We start from the raw sequence: 25387 nt of genomic DNA, 5'->3' as shown, positions 1-25387 counted from the left end.
TGCTCGGGGTCACCCCCTGCCCATGTGACATGTAAATAAACACATGCCCCGTCCAGCAGCCGTGCACTACTCCCTCTAATACCAGCTGTCACTCCGTGTAAACCTAATCCACAGCCGCCTCTGCACTTTCCACACAGCCCGAGTCTTTCCCAGAGCTTCACATATTACTTCACCCGGGGAAAAAAATTCGGAGGATTATTTCCAACCATGTATTGTCAGTTGGCTCCTCCGGCCGCTTGCGGTGATTTGAAGTCTATATAAAAAGTAGTGCGGAAAGTGCGGATGTAGGCGGGATGACCAAGATGGCGTGTGTGCTGGAGCCTCCGCTCCGGATGAGCGTGCTGTCTGTGAGTATGAGCCGGAGAGGCCGCACCCTGCCCGGCCGGGAGGGGGGGGAGAGGGAGCGCTGTGCACCCGTCCATGGGGGGGCAGGAAGGTGGGAGGGGAGGGTGAGGTCCGGGGTGGTTCTCCTGGAGGGCTAATAGTCCTTATCACCCGGTGATGGGTACAACACGACTGCCTGAGGGCTGCTCTCCGCACATGGGGTTGTCCATAGCAACAAGTCTGACAGCAGTTCTGTGATTGGCTGCTCTGTGTGCACTAAAGTAGTCCAGCCATGTGTACCTTTATGTCGACCATACAGCTTACAATCTAATTGTACCACCTGATCTACAGTTCCAAAACTAGCTTTATACTTTGTGTTCGCATGTCATGAGAAACACGGGAAAAAGTCCCTGAACCTCGTGTTGTGTTATTACACAGAGCTGCATGTTTCTGTGCACATTTCCCTTACAGGGTCCTGTAGAGTGCAAGCTCCTGGGACTAGGACTGCATGCTGATGCGAGGAAATTGCCTGGACCACCACAGGCAGCGCCTCATCATCTGCCTCTGAGCCTCCTCATCAGTACAGACATGATGAAATGCCTCCACTCCTCCTCATCAGTACAGGCAGCTCCTCATGATGATCTGTTTCTGATCCTCCTCATGTCAGACTCATTTAAAGCTGGCTTCATGTCAGAATATCCACCCTTGTTGTGGGGTCTGATGGGTAATTGCTCATTATTGCTAGGGAGACATGCTTATCTTTATTCCCCACTCAGTCTCTGCTGTACTTGCCTCCATTGGCGATGAGCTGTCGGAGCTTTGAATTTGAAATCCCAGCGCTTCTCCCTCTTCTATAGTGCTTCCAGGGCAGATCAGATCGACTGATTGGTCAACACCTACACAGAGTATGGCTCTGATCCATCCTGGAATGATCTGCCTCCACTCCTCCTCATCAGTACAGGCAGCTCCTCATGATGATCTGCCTCCGATCTTCCTCGTCAGTACAGGCAGCTCCTCATGATGATCTGCCTCCGATCTTCCTCGTCAGTACAGGCAGCTCCTCATGATGATCTGCCTCCGATCTTCCTCGTCAGTACAGGCAGCTCCTCATGATGATCTGCCTCCGATCCTCCTCGTCAGTACAGGCAGCTCCTCATGATGATCTGCCTCCGATCCTCCTCGTCAGTACAGGCAGCTCCTCATGATGATCTGCCTCCGATCCTCCTCGTCAGAACAGGCAGCTCCTCATGATGATCTGCCTCCGATCCTCCTCGTCATTACAGGCAGCTCCTCATGATGATCTGCCCTCCTCGTCAGTACAGGCAGCTCCTCATGATGATCTGCCTTCGATCCTCCTCGTCAGTACAGGCGGCTCCTCATGATGATCTGCCTCCGATCCTGCTGATGCCAGACTCATTTAAAGCTGGCTTCATGTCAGCGCTTTACCCTTGTTGTGGGGTCTCATGGGTAATTGCTCATTATTTCTAGGGAGACCTACTTACCTTTTATTCCCCACTCAGTCTCTGCTGTACTTGCCTCCATTGGCGATGAGCTGTCGGAGCTCACGCAGTGGTCCAGGGATTTGAAATCCCTGCGCTTCTGCCTCTTCTATAGTGCTTCCAGGGCAGATCAGATCGACTGATTGGTCAACACCTACACAGAGTATGGCTCTGATCCATCCTGGAATCTCAGCAGAAAGAGCGAGGATTTCAAATCTCTGAACCACTAAAACTGCTGTTCCTGGTCCCTCTGGACATAAACTAGCAGCTAACCCATGCAATGCAGCCTTGATCAGACACTTTTTTTAGCCAGTGGGGCCAGCTGTCAAAATAGAATAATTGCTGTGGAAGATCTGTCCATCTGCACTGTATTGTATGGATGGAGGAACTTATTAGATTACAGTGCTGTATAAAAGTATTTGCCCCCTTCCTGTGTGTGTATATATGTATGTATGTATGTATGTATGTGTGTGTGTATATATATATATATATATATATATATATATATATATATATATATATATATATATATATATATATATATATATATATATATATATATATATATATATATATATATATATATGTATGTATGTATATGTATATATATATATATATATATGTATGTATATATATATATATATATATATATGAACATGTCACATTTAAATAGTTCAGCTCATCAAGCTCATTTTAATATCACACAAAGCTAACCTGAGTAAATACAAAATGCAGTTTTTAAAATGATTTCACTTAAAGTGGTTGTAGAGTCAGAAGTTTTTTTTTTTTTTTTAGCTTAACGCATTCTATGCGTTTAGGATAAAAAAAAGAAAAACCTGTGTGCAGCAGCCTCACCAGCCCCCCCCCCCCCATACTTACCTGAGCCCCACCCCTATTCAGCGATGTCCACAAGTTCCTCAGTCGTCTGGCACTCTCCTCCTGATTGGCTGAGACATTTGCTCCTGCTGCTGTCAAAGTCAGCTAGCCAAACGGGAGACAAAGGGGCGGGGCCAAAACGGGCATTTGTGTCTGAATGGACACGGACAGCTGTGACTCGGATTGGTTGCGCCCATAGCAAGCTGCTTGCTGTGGGAAGGAGGGGCCAGGAGAGCCGGTGAGGGACCTGAGAAGAGGAGGATCTGGGCTGCTCTCTGCAAAACTACTGCACAGAGCAGGTAAGGATAACCTTTTTATAGAGGGGGGGGGGGGGAACAAGACTTTACAATTGCTTTAAAGGGATTGTAAATTCTTAAGGTTTTTCGCCTTAATGCATTCTTCGCATTAACCTCCCTGGCGGTACGATTATTTCGGATTTTAGGTGCTGAAAGCGGTACAATTATTTTGCATGAAAATTTGGTGTTTTATATTGTAGTCCTGTAATTCTTAGGAATAACTCTCTTAAATCTGTCCAAACCAGAGTCTAGCAGACATCCCGGGTATGATGAAGTTTGAAAAATGAAATCATAAATTATAATAACTATAAATAATTGTACCAAATAATAATAAAATAATAAAAAATATTCAATAATGTAATGGAATCAAAAACACTGAAATTTGCTCAGTTGCAGAATTGTCACTGTCATTACTTTTCAATATTTGATGACGGATCTCCCCACAAATCACTATCGCTCAATTCTGCGAGTGATTCCAATTTATTATCGCTGTTTTCTAGCTGGTCTAAAACCACTTTTGATGTAAAGTGACAGTTTTGGTTGCTATGGACAATCTCCAGTTTCCAGGCATAAAGAACAGTTTTTATAATATAAAACTGCATGCAGGACACTGGACAGACCACTAGGGACAAAGGGGATGTGAAATAATTACATGCAGCAATGTAATCTGTAAGATTACATTATACTGTATGTAATGTGTGTGTTTCACTTTTTGAATTTGGCACCATTCTCTGTCCCCGTGCGTCGCAACGCTCACAGGGAACAGAGATCGGCTCCGTGATAGATCGAGCGGAGCATGGCTGGCTCGTACATCGGGGGGGGGGGGGCATCGCTGGATCCAGGGGAGAAGGTAAGTAAATTCTCCCTGCATTCAGCGATGCGGTTCTGAGTCTGGTTAGGGGTTACTGCTTTTGGTATAAAATCTCCACCCCGAGCCAGACTCGGGAATACCGCCAGGGGGGTTAAGGTGAAAAAACTTTTTTGCTGCCCCCATAGCGCCCCCCCCTTTTTCTGAATGGCAGAAAACAAATACTCCTGCGCACTAGTGGGCCAACCAGGAGGGCTAGAGTTTGTAATGGACAACGTCTCAGGGCTTGCTGCCCTCAAGGATAGGGATATCCTAGCAGTCAAAGGAGAAATAGAAGAGGGCGCACCGATCTTGTGCATTATACTTTAATGTATTTTATTAAAAAAAGTAAATTAAAAACTACTCACAAACATTGGAAGAAAACCACAATATAAAGAGCCTTGAGAGGATGGCCAATGGTCTCACAATAACAGACTCCAGATAGTGATGGAGAAGATTAGAAGGGCCACTGCCAACTGACGTGTTTTCAAAGGAATACCTGTGGGCTCTGAGGAAGAAGGTATTCCTTCAAAACGTATCAGTTGGCAGTGTCCGTTCTAATCTTCTCCATCACTATCTGGCATCTGTTATTGTGAGACCGATGGCCATCCTCTGAAGGCTCTTTATATTGCAGTTTTCTTCCACATGTTTGAGTAGTTTTTAATTTACCTTTTTTAATAAAATACAAGTATAATGCACAAGATTTGAAATAAAATACATTCTCCTTTTTTCCCTGAATAAATGACATCCTCATTTAAAAACTTCTCCCTTTTTATTTTTTTATTATTTTTTTTATTCGGGTTGTATTTGTGTAATTTTACAATTTTGTTTGCTGATCTTAATCATTAAACTGTGACAAATATGCAAAAAATTCAGGAAGAGGGCTAATACTTTTTCACAGTACTGTATATTATATTGTAAGCTCTTATGAACAGGGCCCTTAAACCTTTTGCATCTTATTGTTGCACAATTTATAAATCCTGTATAATAATAATAATATACTTTAGCCCAAAGGCTGAAAAAATAAAAATAAAATGTACTGTATGGGGTCAACTTAAGAACAGAGAAGGCTGAAATGTCACCTCCGGCTCAATGCAGAAATATGAGGAAAGCAATGAGCCAATAATAGCAGCATGCCAAGCTGGAGACATTTTTATTAACCTAAAAAATCCAAATTTTGTCTTCTGTCATTTCGTAAAAAGATCAGTTTACCTTCTAATGAATGTGTGTGGGTTTTTTTTTTTTTTATGTTTGCAGACCATCTTGGCATACATGTAAACTGTTCAGGGCAATACCCCACAGACTTTGACCCCAGTAGTAATCCATCTCTATACTGAGTTGAGACGTGTCCAACCTGGCAGCTGACTTTAGTTGAAGTATATGTCAAGGCACATTGGTGCTATTATTTGTATATCGTCTTCGTTTTCTTCTGTGCTAATCTGGCCACAGGCAATAGTTTGTCCCTTTCTGTATATTTTGTTTGAGGTACCATTGCTGCCTAACAAGGGAAGCCTTGTTTGGAAAGCCACCTCACCAGTACTATTGAGCTTGTTTCAGGTTTTCCTTCATCTGATTACACATGCAAGTCTATGCAAACTGACCACGTCAGCATGGATCTGTTTCCATACTTGGCGTGGTCAGAATAAAAATAAAAGTAACTAGCAAGATCTACAGGTGTTTAGGGGTATTTGCAGCATTCTAAAGGGGAACAATTGGCTATGCATCACAGATTCATACACTGATCAGTTATTACATTATGACCAGCCACCTTAACCTATTGAGGCATGGACTCCACTACACTTCTGAAGGTATTCTGTGGTATCTGGTACTAAGCAAATCAGTAGCAGATTCTCCAAGTCCTGTAAGTTGCGAGGTGGGGGCCTCCATGGATCAGACTTGGTTTTTCCAGCATATTGCATAGATGCTCCATTGGATTGAGATCTAGAGAATTCAAATTCGAGTCAACACCTCAAACTTGTGTTTCTCAGACCAGGCCACCTTCTTCCGTCGCTTTGGTATTTTTTTTTGGTATTTTTATTTTTTTTCACCTGTTTAGCAAAAAAATAAACACAGTGGTTAACTACCGTTAAAAGGAAAGCTCTGTGTGGGGGGGAAAAAAAGTACAGTGTTGCATGACCGCGGAATTGCCATTCAAAGTGCGACAGCACTGAAAACTGGCCTGGGCAGGAAGGGGGTAAAAGTGCCCAGTAGGCAAGTGGTAAAGGTTAGATTGGAATTGGTGGGCCTATTCATTTAGATTTGCCAAACCCATATAGTATGAGGTCAGACCTAAACACTTTCAATTTGTATGCAATTTGGCAGGCACTTTCACTACATAGTTGAAGGTAAATGTAAAGGAAATATAAAAATTGTATAATATATGGCCAGCTTAATCCATGTAAGAAAGCTGTATACATTCACCTATTTTCAGGCTGCTTTGATCCAGTCCCACGCTCCTGTGGCTGTAGGGTAGAGGAGAGCATGCTCAACAAAGGCTGGCATGTCTGGAAGGGGTGATGTCACCCATAGGCTCCTAAGGCCCGTCAATTGTTGGCGCTTCCCCCTCTTCCCTGCAGTTACTGCTGGCTGACACAGGGGAGCCGGATCACGTGACCTTACTGGAGTGGTCTGAAAATAGGTAAGTATATACAGTACATCTTTCTTACAGAGGTTAGCCTGGAATGCCACCTTCAATACCATTTTACAACTTACACCCAGATTTAGGGTGTAACATGGTGCCAAGTTGCCCCCAACCACATACAGAATTGTAGGGGTTTTTCTTGTATTCCAATGGTCACACTTGGAATACAAGTGTGTAGGGCTGCAGCTAACAAGTATTTTCATAATTGATAAGTTGGCCGATTGTTTCGATTAATCAGCTAATACAGGGCTCGACAAACTCTGGGCGCCAGGTCGCATTTGCGACTATTATTTGCGTCCTGGGGTGACACAGCTGGGGTATCCTGTCTCGGTGTGGACCCGACCCCGCCGTGCGATCGCACAGGCACATGCAGGCCAGTAATTGAGGCCGCAGCTTTGCGGCCTTCTGAAGTCCTTCTGTAATCTGGCGCCATCTTGTGGTGGCTGTTGATATTACAACAGATCCAATGCTAATGGACCTTCAAAGCCCTGCCTATTTTCACTGCCTGCCCATCTCCTTCCCAAAGTGGAGAGGAGAAGTGATTGCGGGCATCATCTGGCGCCTTTTGCCTAATGGTGAGTGTGGTGGCTGGTTTAAATGGCTTCATATAGCCTTTTTTCTTTTTTTTTTTTTTTCATTATAGCTTTTATTTTTATTTCTTTTTTTAAAAGTAAAAAAACTTCATTTTAATTTAAGGAAAAAAAAAAATGTATTTGTAATCTCCCTGCTTGGCCCCTTTCACACGGCTGTCTGATCAGGTTCGCCTGTCAGTTTTTCAGGTGGACCTGTTCGGACCCTTAGCGAGGATATGGCGGAAATAAAAGCAGTCACGTTCTTTAGTTAACCAGCATTAACCGCTTGGCGCCCAAGCTACCTGAGGCTACAAACATTTTTTTGTTGATTTTAGGCTTCCCAGACTAGAGGTGAGATATGGGGTCTTATTGACCCCATATCTCACTGTAAATGGGTCCGAACATGCCATATTCCTATTACAAGGGATATTTACATTCATTGTAATAGGAATAAAAGTAATCAATTTTTTTTTTTTTAAGTGTCAAGCTAAAAAAAAAAGTAAAATTAACAATAAAAAAAAAAATTAAAGCTCCTCTGGCCCCGTGAGCTCGTACACAGAAGCGAACGCATGCGTAAGTCCTGCCCACATATGAAAACGGTGTTCAAACCACACACATGAGGTATCGCCGCAAACGTTCTAGCCCTAGACTCCTCTGTAACTCAAAACATGTAACCAGTAAAAAAATTTAAAGCGTCGACCTATGGGGATTTTTAAATACCAAAGTTTGGCGCCATTCCACGAGCGTGTGCAATTTTGAAGCATGACATGTTGGGTATCTATTTACTCGGCGTATCTTCATCTTTCACATTATGCAAAAAAATTGAGCTAACTTTACTGTTTTTTATTTTTAAGCATGAAACTGTTTTTTTTTTTCTGAAAAAAAGTGTTCGAAAAATTGTTGCACAAATACTGTGCGAGATAAAAAGTTGCAACGACTGTTATTGTACTCTCTAGGGTCTTTGCTAAAAAAAAACATATATAATGTTTGGGGGTTCTATGTAATTTTTTAGCAAAAAAATTATGAAGTTTACATGTAGGAGAAAAATGTCAGAATTGGCCTGGATGCAAAGTGGTTAAACACTTGGTGTCACATCAGAATATATTTAATGTCTACACAAGTTAAATGCCTATATATAATGTTTGGTTCTAGTTGTCTTTCTGTGTTAAATTAAAGATTGGTAACATTTTATATTGAAAATAAAGCTTTGTCAGTTGTTAAAAAAAAAAAAAAAAAAGAAAAAAAAAACCTGGCTCCTAACTTTTTTTTTTTTAGCTGGCTCCTAGATTCCAAACAAATTTGTCAACCCCTGGGCTAATAACCTTAAAAAAAATTAGTGCATAATTTAGTTAATATGTAAAGTTTAAAAAAAAGTCAATTTATTCTTAAATACAGTGCCTTGCGAAAGTATTCGGCCCCCTTGAACTTTTCAACCTTTTGCCACATTTCAGGCTTCAAACATAAAGATATAAAATTTTAATTTTTTGTGAAGAATCACCAACAAGTGGGACACAATTGTGAAGTGGAACGAAATCTATTGGATATTTTAAACTTTTTTTAGCAAATAAAAAACTGAAAAGTGGTGAGTGCAAAATTATTCGGCCCCTTTACTTTCAGTGCAGCAAACTCACTCCAGAAGTTCAGCGAAGATCTCTGAATGATCCAATGTTGTCCTAAATGACTGATAGTGATAAATAGAATCCACCTGTGTGTAATCAAGTCTCTGTATAAATGCACCTGCTCTGTGATAGTCTCAGGGTTCTGTTGAAAGCGCAGAGAGCATCATGAAGACCAAGGAACACACCAGGCAGGTCCGTAATACTGTTGTGGAGAAGTTTAAAGCCGGATTTGGATACAAAAAGATTTCCCAAGCTTTAAACATCCCAAGGAGCACTGTGCAAGCGATCATTTTGAAATGGAAGGAGTACCAGACCACTGCAAATCTACCAAGACCTGGCCGTCCCTCTAAACTTTCAGCTCAGACAAGGAGAAGACTGATCAGAGATGCAGCCAAGAGGCCCATGATCACTCTGGATGAACTGCAGAGAACTACAGCTGAGGTGGGAGAGTCTGTCCATAGGACAACAATCAGTCGTACACTGCACAAATCTGGCCTTTATGGAAGAGTGGCAAGAAGAAAGCCATTTCTCAAAGATATCCATAAAATGTCTCGTCTAAAGTTTGCCACAAGCCACCTGGGAGACACACCAAACATGTGGAAGAAGGTGCTCTGGTCAGATGAAACCAAAATCGAACTTTTTGCCCACAATGCAAAACGATATGTTTGGCATAAAAGCAACACAGCTCATCACCCTCAACACACCATCCCCACTGTCAAACATGGTGGTGGCAGCATCATGGTTTGGGCCTGCTTTTCTTCAGCAGGGACAGGGAAGATGGTTAAAATTGAGGGGAAGATGGATGCAGCCAAATACAGGACCATTCTGGATGAAAAACTGTTGGAGTCTGCAAAAGACCTGAAACTGGGATGGAGATTTATCTTCCAACAAGACAATGATCCCAAACATACAGCAAAATCTACAAAGGAATGGTTCACAAATAAACGTATCCAGAATGGCCAAGTCAAAGTCCAGACCAGAATCCAATCGAGAATCTGTGGAAAGAGCTGAAAACTGCTGTTCACAAATGCTCTCCATCCAACCTCACTGAGCTCGAGCTGTTTTGCAAGGAAGAATGGGCAAGAATTTCAGTCTCTCGATGTGCAAAACGGATAGAGACATACCCCAAGCGACTTTCAGCTGTAATCGCAGCAAAAGGTGGCTCTACAAAGTATTAACGCAAGGGGGCGGAATAATTTTGCACGCCCCACTTTTCATTTTTTTATTAGTTAAAAAAGTTTAAAAAATCCAATAGATTTCGTTCCACTTCACAATTGTGTCCCACTTGTTGGTGATTCTTCACAAAAAATAAAAATGTTATATCTTTATATTTGAAGCCTGAAATGTGTCAAAAGGTTGAAAAGTTCAAGGGGGCTGAATACTTTCGCAAGGCAATGTATCTCTATGCCATGGTAAATATCAATAACCAATTATATGGTTAGGGAGCAAAATATCTAATCCACTCAGAGAATAACAGACATAATGCATATACTATTAGAGGAGATATACTGTATATCTCCTCTATTAAAGAGTGAATCTGGTAAATATCATCAGACTCAGATCAATTTTTTTATTTATTTTTTTTATTCAAAATTTTTTTAATTTTAAGAATGTTTGTTCGATTTTCTAATCGTTAGTGGGGTCAAACCGACGTTCATTTTCAACCACAGAGATGGGAAAATTTGGAAATAATAGAAAACTTCTTGGTCAAAGGAATTTTCAGACAGTGTATGTGATTTTCGTTCAGAAATTTTATATTCATTTTAAAAACGGAATGTTAAAAACAAGTTAAAAGTTCAAACTACATAGATCACCTCATTCAATACAAGATTGTTCATAGAGCATATCTCACTCCCGCTCGGGTGCACAGGATGAGGTCTTCCCTCTCCCCGGAGTGTTGTCAGTGTGACCATGATCCGGGGGACTACATTCACATCTTTTGGTCCTGCCCGGTAATTTCAGTTTTCTGGTCACAAATCCTGATGGAGGTGAATGAACTACTAAATATCTCTATTGTCCCATCCCCAAGAATATGCCTGTTGGGACTGGTGGAGGACCTAGTGCCCAGGGTGGCAGAGAGAACCCTGTTGGGTCTCTTGCTGTTCTATGCCAGGAAATCCATCATCCTATGCTGGAAGGGGAAAACTTCTCCCTCTATAGGGCTATGGAAAACACTTGTCAATAATGTGATACCCCTATACAAAGATACCTATATTCATAGAGGCTGCCCAAAAAAATGACAGGGTCTGGTCTAAGTGGTTGGTGGAACCCTCCACTGCTGCAGCAGACTAGGTCTCTCGCTATACGTTGACCTCCCTTGAAGTCTTGATGAACCTACCCTTGCCAGCACAGTAACCTAGGTGTGCTAGTCAACTATCAACCTACCCTGTTTCCCGGAAAATAAGACCTAGCGTGATTGTCGGTGATGGCTGCAATATAAGCCCTACCTTGTATCCCCGAAAATAAGCCCTACAATGACTTTAACTAGGGCTTATATTGCAGCCATCACCAACTATCACGCTAAGTCTTATTTTCGGGGGAAACTGTGTATCTGGAGCGTGAGCCAGGCTAACACATGGATAATGGTATATTATGGTAGTCACAAATAACATAACATCTTGGTTTTGTTATGCTGACTTGCAACCCCCTGCGCGGGTCGCACCCCTGATGTTAGCCAGATATTGGCTGTACTGTTTTATGTTTGTCTTGTCTATGTGTTTGCTAAAAAATAAAGATTTTCAAAAAAAATTAATTTCAAACTACATTCTTTCATTCAGTGAATGTACAAAGCTTTTTCGTCTGAATATTCTCGCCCTGAAAATTGATCCGTGTGGCCAGCATAAGCCTCGGTGCACACCTATGCAGTTTGATTTTCTTCAGTGCTTTTTGCTGTGCTTTTTGATTTGTTGTTGGGCAGATTAAAAAAAAAAACACAAATTTCTGCAAAAACCCATTACATGCTTTTCTGCAGCTTCTCCGTTGAACTATATTGAACCAAAAAAAAAAAAAATTTTTTTTTTTTTTTTTTTTAAGTCCTTTCTAAATACGAGCTCTTTATAGTACAAAAAAACAGATCACTACTGTAGGGGGTTTATTTTTTACTGTAGACCTGTGAAAGTAATATTTACAGTAGTGATCCTTTTGTACTATAAAGGACTCATTTTAGTGTGTTTTTTTTTTTCAAATGGGTGCATTTTTTATTTATTTTTTATTTTTTGCAAAAGATAGACTTTTCCTTTAACAGACCAGAAGGGGGCACTGGGAGAATTGCATTGTGGGGTTTACATAAATGATATGCAGTAGCTGATAATCCTCTCCTCCTGTATGACCTATAGTGGTGTTTTGTGGCTGTATAGCCTATGGGGTCTTGTGATTGCAGATGTCAGATGGATAATACACTTCCAGAGAGCACCGCTCCCTTTTTATGGATGACTGCTGGGTCGGCATGTGATTTCTGGTCACATTTTTTTTTTTTTTTTTTTTTTTCTTCTTTTTTTTTCTTTCATTTCAGCTGCATGGCAGTTCCACCTGTATTTCAGAATAATATAGATGTTCTATTCTTGATACATGAAGTGTTTAAAATTGAGGAGTAAACTGTTTTTTTGTATATTATTTATCACTAATGTTAAGCCTATCAGACAAAACCTCGGGGCTTTTTGGTAAATACTGGAGCAAAGGTTAGTGCAGTTCTACAAAGCAATTAATCACATTCTGTTTCATTTCACCAGAACAGGTTAGAACTGTAACGGTCAGCAAATTTGCTCCTGTTGGCGATTTACAGACATCTGGGGATTAAAGTGTAAATTTGGCAATTGGAATAAATCAGTGTTTGCCGATGACACAAGGAAAAGCAGAGCAATAACTTTTTCACCAAGATATAGCAAGTTTAAAAGAAGACCTAAAATAGAAGCTTGGTCAGCTATATGACAGATGACGTTTTTAATATTGAAAATGTATAGTAATAAACTTGAGAACTAAAAAAATATGCATTCAATTTTTTTTTGCTGGAGGGAGAACCTTTAGGAATCAAGGATGGAAAAGGATCTGGGGGTCCTAGTAGATGACAGACACAGCAATAGCGTGCAATGCTAAGCTGCAGCAAGCAGGTCTTGCAGACTATTAGCATGCATTAAAAAGGGGATCTACTCAAGAGATAAGACTATAATTCTAGCACCTTACAAAACTCTGGTCTGGTTGCATCTGGAGTATGCCATCCAGTTCTGGTCACCCATCTTCAGGAAGGATGTTCTTGAACTGGAGTTGTAGGTTGTTGCAGCAGCTGCTGCCGTTACTGAGGTATCCCTCTTCAAAAAAGGAACGGTCATCGGCATGCGGCGGTCGGTAAGTGGTTAACCACTTAAGGACCGCCTCACGCCGATATACGTCAGTAGAATGGCACGGCTGGGCACAATCACGTACCGGTACGTGATTCTTTAAGTGCCCCGCCGTGGGTCGGGACCGCACCGCCGGCAGCACGCTCCCGACCCGGTCCTGTGCTCCGTGGCCGCAGGACCAGCGGACCCGATCGCCGCTGGTGTCCCGCGATCGGGTCACAGAGCTGAAGAACGAGGAGAGGTCTGTGTAAACAAACCTCTCCCCGTGTGGCTGTCACCGATCGTCTCTTCCCTTTTTATAGAGAATAATTATCAGTGAAGTCACATGCCAGGCCACGCCCCTTTACAATAAAAACACTACACTTCCCCCTAGTGGTTAACTCCTTCACTGCCAGTGTCATTTACACAGGAATCAGTGCATTTAAATAGCATTGATTGCTGTATAAATGACAATGGTCCCAAAAATGTCCGATGTGTCCGCCATAATGTCGCAGTCACAATAAAAATCGCTGATCGCCGCCATTACTGGTAAAAAAAAAATATTAATAAAAATGCCATAAAACTATCCCCTATTTTGTAAACGCTATAACTTTTACGCAAAACAATCAATCGCCAATTGCGATATTTTTGGAGAAAAAAAACATGTAGAAGAATACGTATTGGCCTAAACTAAGGAAAAATTTTTTTTAGATATTTTTTGGGGATATTTATTATAGCAAAAAGTAAAATATAGCTTTTTTTTTTTTTTTTTTTCTAAATTGTTGCTCTATTTTTGTATATAGAGCAAAAAATAAAAACCGCAGAGGTGATCAAATACCACCAAAAGAAAGCTCTATTTGTGGGGAAAAAAGGACGCCAATTTTGTTTGGGAGCCATGTCGCACGACCGCACAATTGTCAGTTAAAGCAACGCAGTGTGGAATCGCAAAAAGGGGCCTGGTCCTTTGGCTGCAAATTGGTCCGGGGCTTAAGTGGTTGAGAGACGTTTTGGGTTCTTTTTAAAAGAAGAAAAATTATACTTGCCTAGTTGGATGCAGAATTGATCCCCTGCTGCTCCTAAGACTGAGAGATTAAAGACTGCTGATCGTTCTGTTCTGTTCTTGGATTTCAGTGAGCAGAGAGCTGATGACTGTCCATCTCTGCTCTGCCCCTCCAGTGCTGAATGAAGCGCTGGGCTGTGGAGGGTGTGGGAACAGCTGGCTCAGGCTTTGAGCTTCTCACTGAGAGGCTGAGCCAGCTGCCAATCTAGGCATCTGGGTTAATTCCGACCAAATGTTTGGGGTCTTTTCAGAGCTTAGGCTGCCTTTATGACATTCGATGACAGCGGACTTTAGCCCACTGTCGGATGAAAACGGTTTACAGTAGTGCAGAACCAACTGTGCTCCTGTGATCCATAGAAGTACAGACATAATAGCTTTGGCATACTTCTCCTCCTTTTTTAAGATCAATTTCCATCTTTGCAATTAACCCCACTATATGTTTTTTGTGTTCCCATACACACAGAATACCAAAAAAAAAAAAATGTTGACAAAAAAAAAATCTTGCCTTTCTAGCCATTTGTTGTGGAGAGGGATTATACATAGGAGTTTATAGGCAGCTTGCAAGCTATTGAACAATTTCAAAGTGAAATTGGACAAACCGCTTTAACATACAATGTACAACCCATACATTTGAATCTTTAACACACTTTTGTTAGGAGAGACGGTGTGCAAATCTAGTTTACAGCTTATGAGATCTGCCAGCACAGTACAGACATGGTTAATTATTGTAAACCTAACTCTCCAGCCCCCTCCTAAGGCTCGGTTCACACCATTGCGAATTGGATGCGGGATCCCCCACATCCAATTCGCAATAGCAGGAGACTTTGATCGGCTCTCTACGGAGCCAGTTCACACGTCCCTGCAGCGGGTCCGGTGCATTTTGCAGAAAAACACTGCATCTTTTGGTCCGAATTCAGACAAACATTTGGGCTGAAATCGCACCTGAAACGGTGAACCAGCACGCACTGGACCCCTGCTGTGAGCAGCACGTGGCTCATATGTGAATCAAGCCTTGCATTACATAGCAGGCAAATGCCAGGGGTCCACATGCAAGTTAAGCAGCAGTATATAGGTAGCAACCAATCTTGCCTGACTCTCCCCTAAAATAGGGTGTGTTTCCTCCTGGAGCTGGCATCCATTGCAATGGGCAGCAGGCAAAAGCCTGCTTATGTAGTGTCCAACCCGGCGGCGTTTGCTAGCTTCTGCTGCGTGTGGCGTCACCGGGTCTGATCTCCCGCAAAGCACATTTGTGTGAATAGTTGTGCATAAGAAATGCAGCCAAAGGGCAAGATTAGCCCAAGCTGTGGCCTATGCAAGTGTGGTGGTGGGCACAGGGGACCACAGGCGCCGCTGCTGCACCAGGGAGATTACACATCCACCGGGGAAACAGGAGGAGGGTGTATGAATGACGTGTGGCCACTGGATAACTAAATTTAAAAAACTACGCCTTGGGTTTGTAAAAAAAATAAATAAAATTTTGTTCACTGAATACAAAGTAGTTTCTAGTCAAAATGAAATGCAACTGTCTAAGAATGAAGTTGTTGAATGACCAAGTAGTGTGATCCTGACTCCCTGCTCGTGGGGGATACTTGAGTACAGATCATTGGTATCAATAGCCACGAGCAGGGAGTCCGGAGGGATCTGAATCCCCTCGATATGTTTCCGGAGTTCTGTGGTGTCTTGTATATAGGATATCTACAAATTTGCTGGCATTCAGTCAAGGATCCAATCTTTTCAATAATATTTGGGTTATGGTTCCATTTTGAATACCCCTATATAATTACACTCTATATGAGACCAAAAACATTTTTGTTACCCAACAGGATGGTTTAACATAGTCAATCGGTCTTCTCTGGTTTATCTGTACATTTTTTTTGCTTGAGGCAGTATAATAATAATGTACTGTTATTGTGATCCATCTCATTAGTCTGCACTGTTTGGACTCCCAATATACAACAGCATTGTTGTTGAGTGTGCTACACTCTACCTTGTATGTGTGTTGATTAAGACCCTTTTTGAAGTTGACCGTGGGTTCCGGCTATGTAAGTTTGTCTGCCAAGTCGCAAATTGGTGTTTTCTTGGCTACTTGCTGAGTAGCTCCCAAGACCCCTTTCAGATGTAGAACAGCAAGCCTTTTTTTCAGTGCGTGTTTTGGTGCATTTGTAGCACATTTTGTCAGCAAAAGGTGCAACTGCCACCGGCACTTGGAGTGCCATTAACAACACCACAAGAATGACCTGCGATTGCAGTTCATTTTCATAAACCTTAGGCAAAACGCACATTTGTGACTTTTGAGCGATTTAGGAAAACTGCATGTGTGAATGCAACCTTATATGCACTTGCCTTTTTGTTTTGTCTTTTTACGCTTTTTTTTTTTTTTTTTTGTGAGGATTTGTGGTCAGCTGCTGGAAGAGGAGACTATACGTACAAGACTTTATTCTGGATCAGCAAGCTCCCCATAATTCGTGTTGAGAATTGAATATTGGATTGTTTACTCCAATCCATGGCTCTGTTAGAGATATTTACCCTCACTTTCTGTCCTGATGACAGCACTCTATTAGGAAGTGAAGAAACATGGCAATACAGACAAAAAAATGCATTTCTTGAGTAACCGAGGGGGGAAGACTAGAACCCCTGTCAGCTTTCCATTGCCATTTGTGTGATTTATTATATTTTTTTACTTCATATCCTGTCATTTATAACAATTGTCCGCAGGACAGAAAGTGAGGGGAAACCGTAAAACGTGATGGTTTTTCATCTATCCCCGCTGTAGCAAAAACAAAAAATACAACATTCGACAGAACATTCTATGCTTGTCCGCAGGCTCCTTTTTAAAATAGCCTCCCTCCACCCAGATTAAACTAACTTGATGCAGTATTTTGCATCTGATCTATTAGATATAGTGCAACCTTTTCTAGGTTTCAGCGGTCGGCAGCATTGGATTATGGAGCTCCCGTGGGAAATGGAGCTAGAAGATCAAGTAAGGTTCTAAGAAATTGCTTGTTTGGGACAGTCTTAAATTTATATCTTACATAGACTAACACAATTATGTACTAATCCTCATTACAGGAAGAGGAAATGGGTACATTATTTTAAAGATGAGCCCTATAAAGTTACAGTGTTATCTCTTCTCTTCCATTAGACAAATCTTAAATTTGATTTGTTGAGGCTTGATATATATATTTATACACACAGTTGTGCTCATAAGTTTACATACCCTGGCAGAATTCAGGATTTCTTGGCCATTTTTTCAGAGAAATTGAATAGCACGAAAACATTTCCTTCACTCACTTTAGTGTTTGCCTAAAGCCATTTATTATTCATTATCAGTCAACTGTGTTTTAAGCTTTTAAAATCCATAATGGTAACAGAAACAACCCAAGTGACCCTTATCAAAATTTTACATATCCCAGTTCTAATACCGTGTATTTGCCCCCTGTAACATCAATGACAGCTTGAAGTCTTTTGCTTGTTTGCTTGTGGATGAGGCTCTTTATCTTCTCAGATGGTAAAGCTGCCCATTCCTCTTGGCAAAAGCCTCCAGTTCCTGTAAATTCTTGGGCTGTCTTGCATGAACTGCACGTTTGAGGTCTCCCCAGAGTGGCTCAATGATATTGAAGTCAACAGACTGAGATGGCCACTCCAGAACCTTTACTTTATTGTGCTGTAGCCAATGATAGGTCGACTTGGCCTTTGTGTTTTGGATCATTGTCATGTTTGAATGTCCAAGTACGTCCCATGCACAGCTTCCTGGCTGATGAATGCAAATGTTCCTCCAGTATTTTTTTGATAATATAGTGCATTCGTCTTGCCATCGATTTTGACCACATTTCCTGTGCCTTTTTGTAGCTCGCACATCCCCAAAACATCAGCGACCCACCTCCATGTTTCTCAGTAGGAATGGTGTACCATTCATCATAGGCCTTGTTGACTCTTCTCTAAATGAAGTGTTTGTGGTTGTGGCCAAAAACCTACCCGTAAATTTTGGTCTCATCACTCCAAATGACTTTGTGCCAGAAGGTTTGGGGCTTGTCTCTGTGCTGTTTGGTGTATTGTAAGCGGGATACTTTGTGGCATTTGCATAGTAATGGCTATCTTCTGGCGACTCGACCATGAAGCCCATCTTCAAGTGCCTCCTTATTGTGCATCTTGAAACAGCCACACCACGTTTTCAGAGAGTCCTATATTTCATCTGTTTGTTTTTTGTGGGTTTTTCTTTGCATCCCAAACAATTTTCCTGGCAGTTGTGGCTGAAATTTTTAGTTGGTCTACCTGACCGTGGTTTGGTTTCAACAGAACCCCTCATTTTTCATTTTCCACTTGATTAGAGTTTGAACACTGCTGATTGGCATTCTCCATTCCTTGGATATCGTTTTATATCCCTTTCCTATTTTATACAGTTCAACTACCTTTTCCCGCAGATCCTTTGACATTCTTTTTTTCTTTCCCCATGACTCAGAATCCAGAAACGCCAGTGCAGCACTGGATGAAAGATGCAAGGGTCTGTCAGGAGTCCAGAAACTCATTGATCTTACACACACACACAAAGGCGAGGATGGTTACCTTTTTTAATAGCCATTCAAACCCCTTTGTGTCAACTTGTGTGCATGTTATCAGGCCAAAATCACCAGGGTATGTAAACTTTTGATCAGGGTCATTTGGATAGTTTCTGTTGTGATTATGATTTAAAGAGTAAACACAGTTGATAATGGCTTCAGCCAAACACTAACCAGGAACGAAAAATATTTTTGTGTTTATCATTCATATTCTCTAGCCAAGAAATCATAAATTCTGCCAGGGTATGTAAACTTATGAGCACAAATGTGTGAATATCTATATATCTCTACTAGCCAGGCCTCAAGGATTTCTCGCCACCAGTTGCCCTGCCTCTAAACATGCACTCATAAATTATCTCCTGAAATTACACTTAAAATGTTTTATGCAGAATTAAGTTATAAAAATAAATATTAACAACTTTATCTGTATCCACCAATGCAGCCCGCAGCTTACCTGTGCAGGGAAAGAGAGAGGAGAGCCGCCAGGAACATAACAGCTTTCATTTCAATTGTGAGAACACCAGGGAGGGAAAATTGGCTAAATGGGCTCAATTTGGACATTTTCACTTAGGGGTGTTCTTGCTTTGTTGCCAGCAGTTTAGACATTAATGGCTGTGTGAGTTATTTTGAGGGGACAGCAAATTGTTATTGTTATACAAGCTGTACACTCACTACTTTACTTTGTAGCAAAGTGTCTTCAGTGTTGTCACTTGAAAAGATATAATAAAATATTTACAAAAATGTGAGGGGTGTACTCACTTTTGTGAGATGCTGTATACAATTCTGAGAGAGAACTCAGGGAGTTGTTTTCAAAATGATTCCTGCTTGCCAACCCTTTCCATGATGTAATTTTTTGGATTTTCGTTACTAAAAGCCTGGTACCAGTTATACAAACTGGTTTGCATTATATCATACAGTGCCTTTTAAAAAGTATTCATACCCCTTGAAATTTTTCACATTTTGTCATGTTACAACCAAAAACATAAATGTATTTTATGTGTACTATTATGGCATGTCTTCCAGCTTTGCACATCTAGCGAGTGACCTTTTTGAATGTGAACGGCAATTTTCAAGTCTTTCCACAGATTCTCAATTGGATTTACAGTGCCTTGCAAAAATATTCATACCCCTTGAAATTTTACACATTTTGTTATGTTAAAACCAAAAACATAAATGTATTTAATTGGGATTTTATTTGATAGACCAACACAAATTGGTAGATAATTGTGAAGTGGAAGGAAAATCATAAATTATTTTCCAAATATCTGAAAATTGTGGCTTGCATTTGTATTCAGCCCCCCCGAGTCAATATTTTGTAAAACCATCTTTCACTGCAATTACAGCTGCAAGTCTTTTTGGGTATGACTCTACCAGCTTTGCACATCTAGAGAGTGACATTTTTGCCCATTCTTTGCAAAATAGCTCAAGCTCTGTCAGATTGGATGGAGAGTATCTGTCAACAGCAATTTTCAAGTCTTGCCACAGATTCTCAATCTCAATCGGATTTAGGTCTGGACTTTGACTGGGCCATTCTACCACATGAATATACTTTTATCTAAACCATTCAATTGTAGCTCTGGAGGTTTTGGGTCATTGTCCTGCTGTAAGGTGAATCTCTGCCCAGTTGCAAGCCTTTTGCAGACTCTAGCAGGTGTTCATGGAGTAGCCCACATCAGGCAACCAATGGATGCTGATAATTTGGTGACTTTTTGGCGGAGGTCTTCAATTGCCGATGTTATGGTATCCTTGCCACCTGGAGGAGTGCTTCTGCTAAACATATTTTTACATTGTAAGTGGATGATGATTTACATGTGTTTTTTTTCATATAACTATGTACCAATGGTTCACTAATTTAAACTGTATTCCTCGGCACAATCAATGACTAAGGGAGCAGCAATATTGATAATATCATCAATGCAATTTTTGTAATGTATAGTATATATGGGGCTGAATACATATGCACGCCACACTTTTCAAATATTTATTTGTAAATAAAATTGAAAACCAGTAATCATTTTCCTTCTACTTCACAATTATGTGCCACTTTTTGTGTTGGTATGTCACATAAAATCCCAATAAAATACATTTACATTTTTGGTTGTAATATGGCAAAATGGAAAATTACAAGGGGTATAAATATGTTTTCAAGGTGCTGAGATAATTTGATGTGTGTGGTGTTTTTTTTATTTATTTTTTATTAATTTTTTTCCATTATGTCGTGTTTTTAACTTAAAGCGGTTCTGCACTCATAATAATACATTTGCCCATTCTGTTGCCTCTAGACCATACATTTGATAATGCCACATGTTTTTTTTTTTTTTTTTTTTTGATTCATCTACCTTTTGTAATCCGTAGTATTTTATTTTCCTCCCCTGCGGCGATGGGCGGTCTCTTGCGGGGATCAGCCTCATTTCCTGCTGAAGCCTGCACTGTGTCTCCTGGGATCTCGTCCAAGTAATCCCAGGAGACATTGCGGCTAATGCACCCGACATCTCGCGAGATTTCGGCTAATACAGCCGACATCTCGCGTGATTTCGGCTATTACAGCCCAGATCTCGCGAGATTTCGGCTGTAATAGCCGAAATCACGCGAGATTTCGGCTGTAATAGCCGAAATCACGCGAGATCTCGGCTGTAATAGCCGAAATCACGCGAGATCTCGGCTGTAATAGCCGAAATCACGCGAGATCTCGGCTGTAATAGCCGAAATCACGCGAGATCTCGGCTGTAATAGCCGAAATCACGCGAGATCTCGGCTGTAATAGCCGAAATCACGCGAGATCTCGGCTGTAATAGCCGAAATCACGCGAGATCTCGGCTGTAATAGCCGAAATCACGCGAGATCTCGGCTGTAATAGCCGAAATCACGCGAGATCTCGGCTGTAATAGCCGAAATCACGCGAGATCTCGGCTGTAATAGCCGAAATCACGCGAGATCTCGGCTGTAATAGCCGAAATCTCGCGAGATGTCGGGTGCATTAGCCGCAATGTCTCCTGGGATTACTTGGACGAGATCCCAGGAGACAGTGCGGGCTTCAGCAGGAAATGATGCTGATCCCCGCAAGAGACCGCCCATCGCCGCAGGGGAGGAAAATAAAATACTACGGATTACAAAAGGTAGATTAATCAAAAAAAAAAACATGTGGCATTATCAAATGTATGGTCTAGAGGCAACAGAATGGGCAAATGTATTATTGTGAGTGCAGAACCGCTTTAAAAAAAAAAAAAAAAAAAGTTAAAATACGACATAATGGGGGAATTTTTTTTAATTTTTTTATTTTTATTTTTTTGTTGTTCATGTGCAAAAAGAAAAGCAGGAGACCTCCAGCTGTTGGAAAACTACAAGCCCCGTCATGCCTCTGGGTGTGATGCTTGTGGCTGTCAGTCTTGCTATGCCTCATGGGACTTGTAGTTCTGCAACAGCTGGATGTCCACTAATTGCACACCCCTGGACTATAGCGTTTGCTGATTATAGAAACTTGTCGGTGCCAAATGTGTAAAAAAGGAAATGTATAACCATTAATGGTGCACTGATATGAAAATTCCAGTACCGAACATTTCAGGATGGCTTTGATCGAAAAACCGAAACTAACAGGTGTGTGGTGGGGTGTCTTTTTTTTTTGTTTCCCCTCTAATGTGGCTGGTGGTGTTTGCATTGAAGTAAGTTACCAGGGGAGTTTTGCATTGAATCAGTGGGATGCAACATGCCATTATCGGCAAAACGCTGATAACCCTATAATTTTCAGCAGCCGATATACCAGTGCATCCCTAATGACCATAATTGATTTCTTAATTGGCTAAATTGCCAGTTAACATGGACTTGTAAAGGTGTTTATTTTCAAGCCAATTGGGGCTAAGAATTTCTCAGAGGGCTGCTATGATGTACAAACAACCAATTGTGCACTCACATTAGCAGCTTTAACTGTACCTGGGCACAGCCACCCCTATTGGTTTATGTTGTGTGAGTGCTTGGAACGTTTGTGTATATTGTGCCAGGGTCCACTTGGAACAGGTGGTCTGGGGCCAAATCCCCTGTGGTCTATGATTTTCTTCATTGTCAGGGAAATCGGTTAATGACAGATTGCCTCCTGTGTGATAGCCTGGGACAAGTGCAGAGGATGACAATGCTTTGAGCCTTGTTGCTGTCTAGGACTAGATCTGTCCTGAACCCACTACAAAAAACTAAACAAGAGGGCGCACCAGGCCAGCCTAGTGCATTATCCCACATCATTTTATTTAAGATCAATAGGAATAATACTCAAAACAATTAAAATCTCTCATCGAGCTACTCACCTATAGCCCAATAGTCCTATACTTGGCACACTCCAGAGGGCCCTCACTGGGATCTGATTAAAAAGGGGTAACCTTTGAAACTTGTCGGCCGTAAAGGATCACAGTGAGTTGTCCCCCCTGCACTCTGGAGTGTGCCAAGTCTAGGAGTACTAGGCTATAGATGAGTAGCTTGATTAGCAATTTTTAGTTTACACGTTTGAGTAGTATTCCTGTTGATTTAAAATTCTGTGGGATAATGCACTAGGCTGCTGCGCCCACTTTTGTTCATTTTTTGTGAGTGCAAACTATGCCAGAGCCCAGAACTCTCCATAGATCACTCTGCACAGAAGCAGGGATCACCATGGTCTGGTTGCAGAGGTGATGATGTAGGTGTGCCCAGGATCACTTCCTTTTAGCCCAGTGTGAGTGCAGAACAACGGGGAAGAATGGATATTTGAACTCTGGCACTGTGTGAGTGCACCCTAACCATGCAGGTGCTTGATATGATAAAATGTATCCAAAAGCCCAAACCTCTCTCCCTCTCTTTCTTCTTTTTTTTTTTTTTTTTTTTTTTTTTGTATCCTCACTGGGGGGGAAACTACTCTTTGCCCATTGTCACCAGTGTTTAAAAATAAGGTATTCTCAAATTTTGAGTTGTCACCAAAACAGAGGCATTTATGGTTTGTTTTCTCTAAAGGGTTGTGAAGGTTCTGCATCTAGAACCACTTCTTGGTAGCACAGGTATAGCCTAATAAAAATGACTGGCGCGTAAGGAAGCTATTTGATTCCGCCATCTGTTCTTGAAGCCCAACTAAAGTCTTGCGCTTTCTGAACTTCCTCTCTAGTGCTCTATGCCAGCATAGATGAGTAATGACGACACTCCACACAAGCGTCCTCACATGTCTGACCAGGTCAGTTGGCGTGCATAGGACAAGAGTGGTCAGGTTGTTGAACTGCACATTCCTATTTAGACACATTGTACAACTGCTATATCAGAAAAGTAGAGGTGAAAATATGAAAAAAAGATTACTTTTTTCCCTGTGATTGGAGCAGAGATCAGTGATGTGTAAAACACAGCCACGCCCCCCACAGTTAGCAACACGCCCTTAGGACACAACCCCTACACTGCCACCTAGTGGTTAACCCCTTCACTGCCAGTGTCATTTACACAGGAATCAGTGCATTTGTACAGCACTGATTGCTGTATAAATGCCAATGGTCCCAAAAATGTCCAATGTGTCTGCCATAATGCCGCACTCGCAATAAAAATCGATGATCACCGGCATTTAAAAATAAAAAAATGCTTTTTTTAAAAAAAATTTGACGCTCTCTTTTGTTTTTTATAGCGCAAAAAATATAAAAACCCCAGCCCTGATCAAATACCACCAAAAGAGAGCTCTATTTGTGGGGGGAAAAAAGGACGTCAATTTTGTTTGGGAGCCACGTCACATGACCACGCAATTGTCAGTTAAAGTGATGCAGTGCCGAATCGCAAAAAGTGCTCTGGTCAGGAAGGGGGTAAATTCTTCCGGTGCTGAAGTGGTTAAAGAACTGCAGGCCTAACTTGCCTCAGTTAAGGTCAGTTTTACATGATTGGGCAATAATAAAGAGACTGGGAAAAAATGGTATCCATGGGAGAGTTCCAAGGCGAAAGCCGCTGCTGACCATTTTGCCCAAAAAAAATCTTGATTTATCCTGAAGATTTTTGGGAAAATATTCTGTAGACTGAGGCAAAAGTTTAACTTTTTGGAAGGTGTACATCCAGTTACATCTGGCATAAAACAAACACAGCATTTCATAAAAAGAACATCATACCAACAGTCAAACGTGCTGGTCTGCGGCTGCTTTGCAGCTTCAGGACCTGGATGACTTGCCATAATTGATGGAACTATGAATTCTGCACTATACCAGAAAATCCTTAAGGAGAATGTCTGGCTATCAATTCTTGGCCTCAAGCTTAAGTGTACTTGGGTTATGCAGCAGGACAATGATCCAAAACACACCAAGTTCTGAATGACTAACCCCCCCCCCCCCCCCCCCCCCCAAATTTAAGCTTTTGGATTAGCCTAGTCAAAGGCCAGACTTAAATCCGATTGAGATGCTGTGGCCTGACCTTACAGGCTATTCATGATAGAAAACCATTAAAACAATTCTGCAAAGAAAAGTGGGCTACAATTCCTTCTCCACAGCGATGTGAAAGGCTCGTTGCCAGTTATCACAAACTCTTGATTGCAGTTGTCGTCCAGGGCGGCACAACAAGTTATTAGTTTTTGGGGGAAATATAGGGCCAAGCAGGTTTGGACAGTTTTTGTCCCCCCCCCCCCCCAAATTAATGATATCATTTAAAAACTGCATTTGTATTTACATGGGTTATCTTTGTGTAATATAAATTTTTTTTTTTTTTTTTTTGTTTGGTCTGAATCATTTAAGTGTGACAAATATGCTATAAAAAATCTGGAAACACATTTTCAGCATTATAGATTCACCTTCAAAATGTAGCCTTCATGTGTGCT

The 25387-nt window shown here is 41.4% G+C and overlaps 1 protein-coding gene across 4 annotated transcripts in view; it reads left to right on the top strand.

Moving 5' to 3' along the window:
• Positions 1-210: 210 nt before the first annotated feature.
• The window catches only part of ARMC8 (armadillo repeat containing 8), a 185267-nt gene continuing 160090 nt past the window's right edge, over positions 211-25387 (top strand). For all 4 annotated transcript variants that reach the window (XM_077448427.1, XM_077448425.1, XM_077448426.1 and 1 more), the window contains exon 1: positions 211-347. In XM_077448427.1, the coding sequence (XP_077304553.1) occupies positions 294-347 (54 nt within the window). In that variant the 5' untranslated portion in view covers positions 211-293. The remainder of the gene's footprint in view (positions 348-25387) is intronic.

The sequence above is a fragment of the Lithobates pipiens genome, unplaced genomic scaffold, assembly GCF_037356315.1.
Source record: "Lithobates pipiens isolate NorthernLeopardFrog02 unplaced genomic scaffold, aLitPip1_a1.2 Scaffold_22, whole genome shotgun sequence".
NCBI lineage: Eukaryota > Metazoa > Chordata > Amphibia > Anura > Ranidae > Lithobates > Lithobates pipiens.
This window is presented reverse-complemented; position numbering and strand designations above follow the sequence as displayed.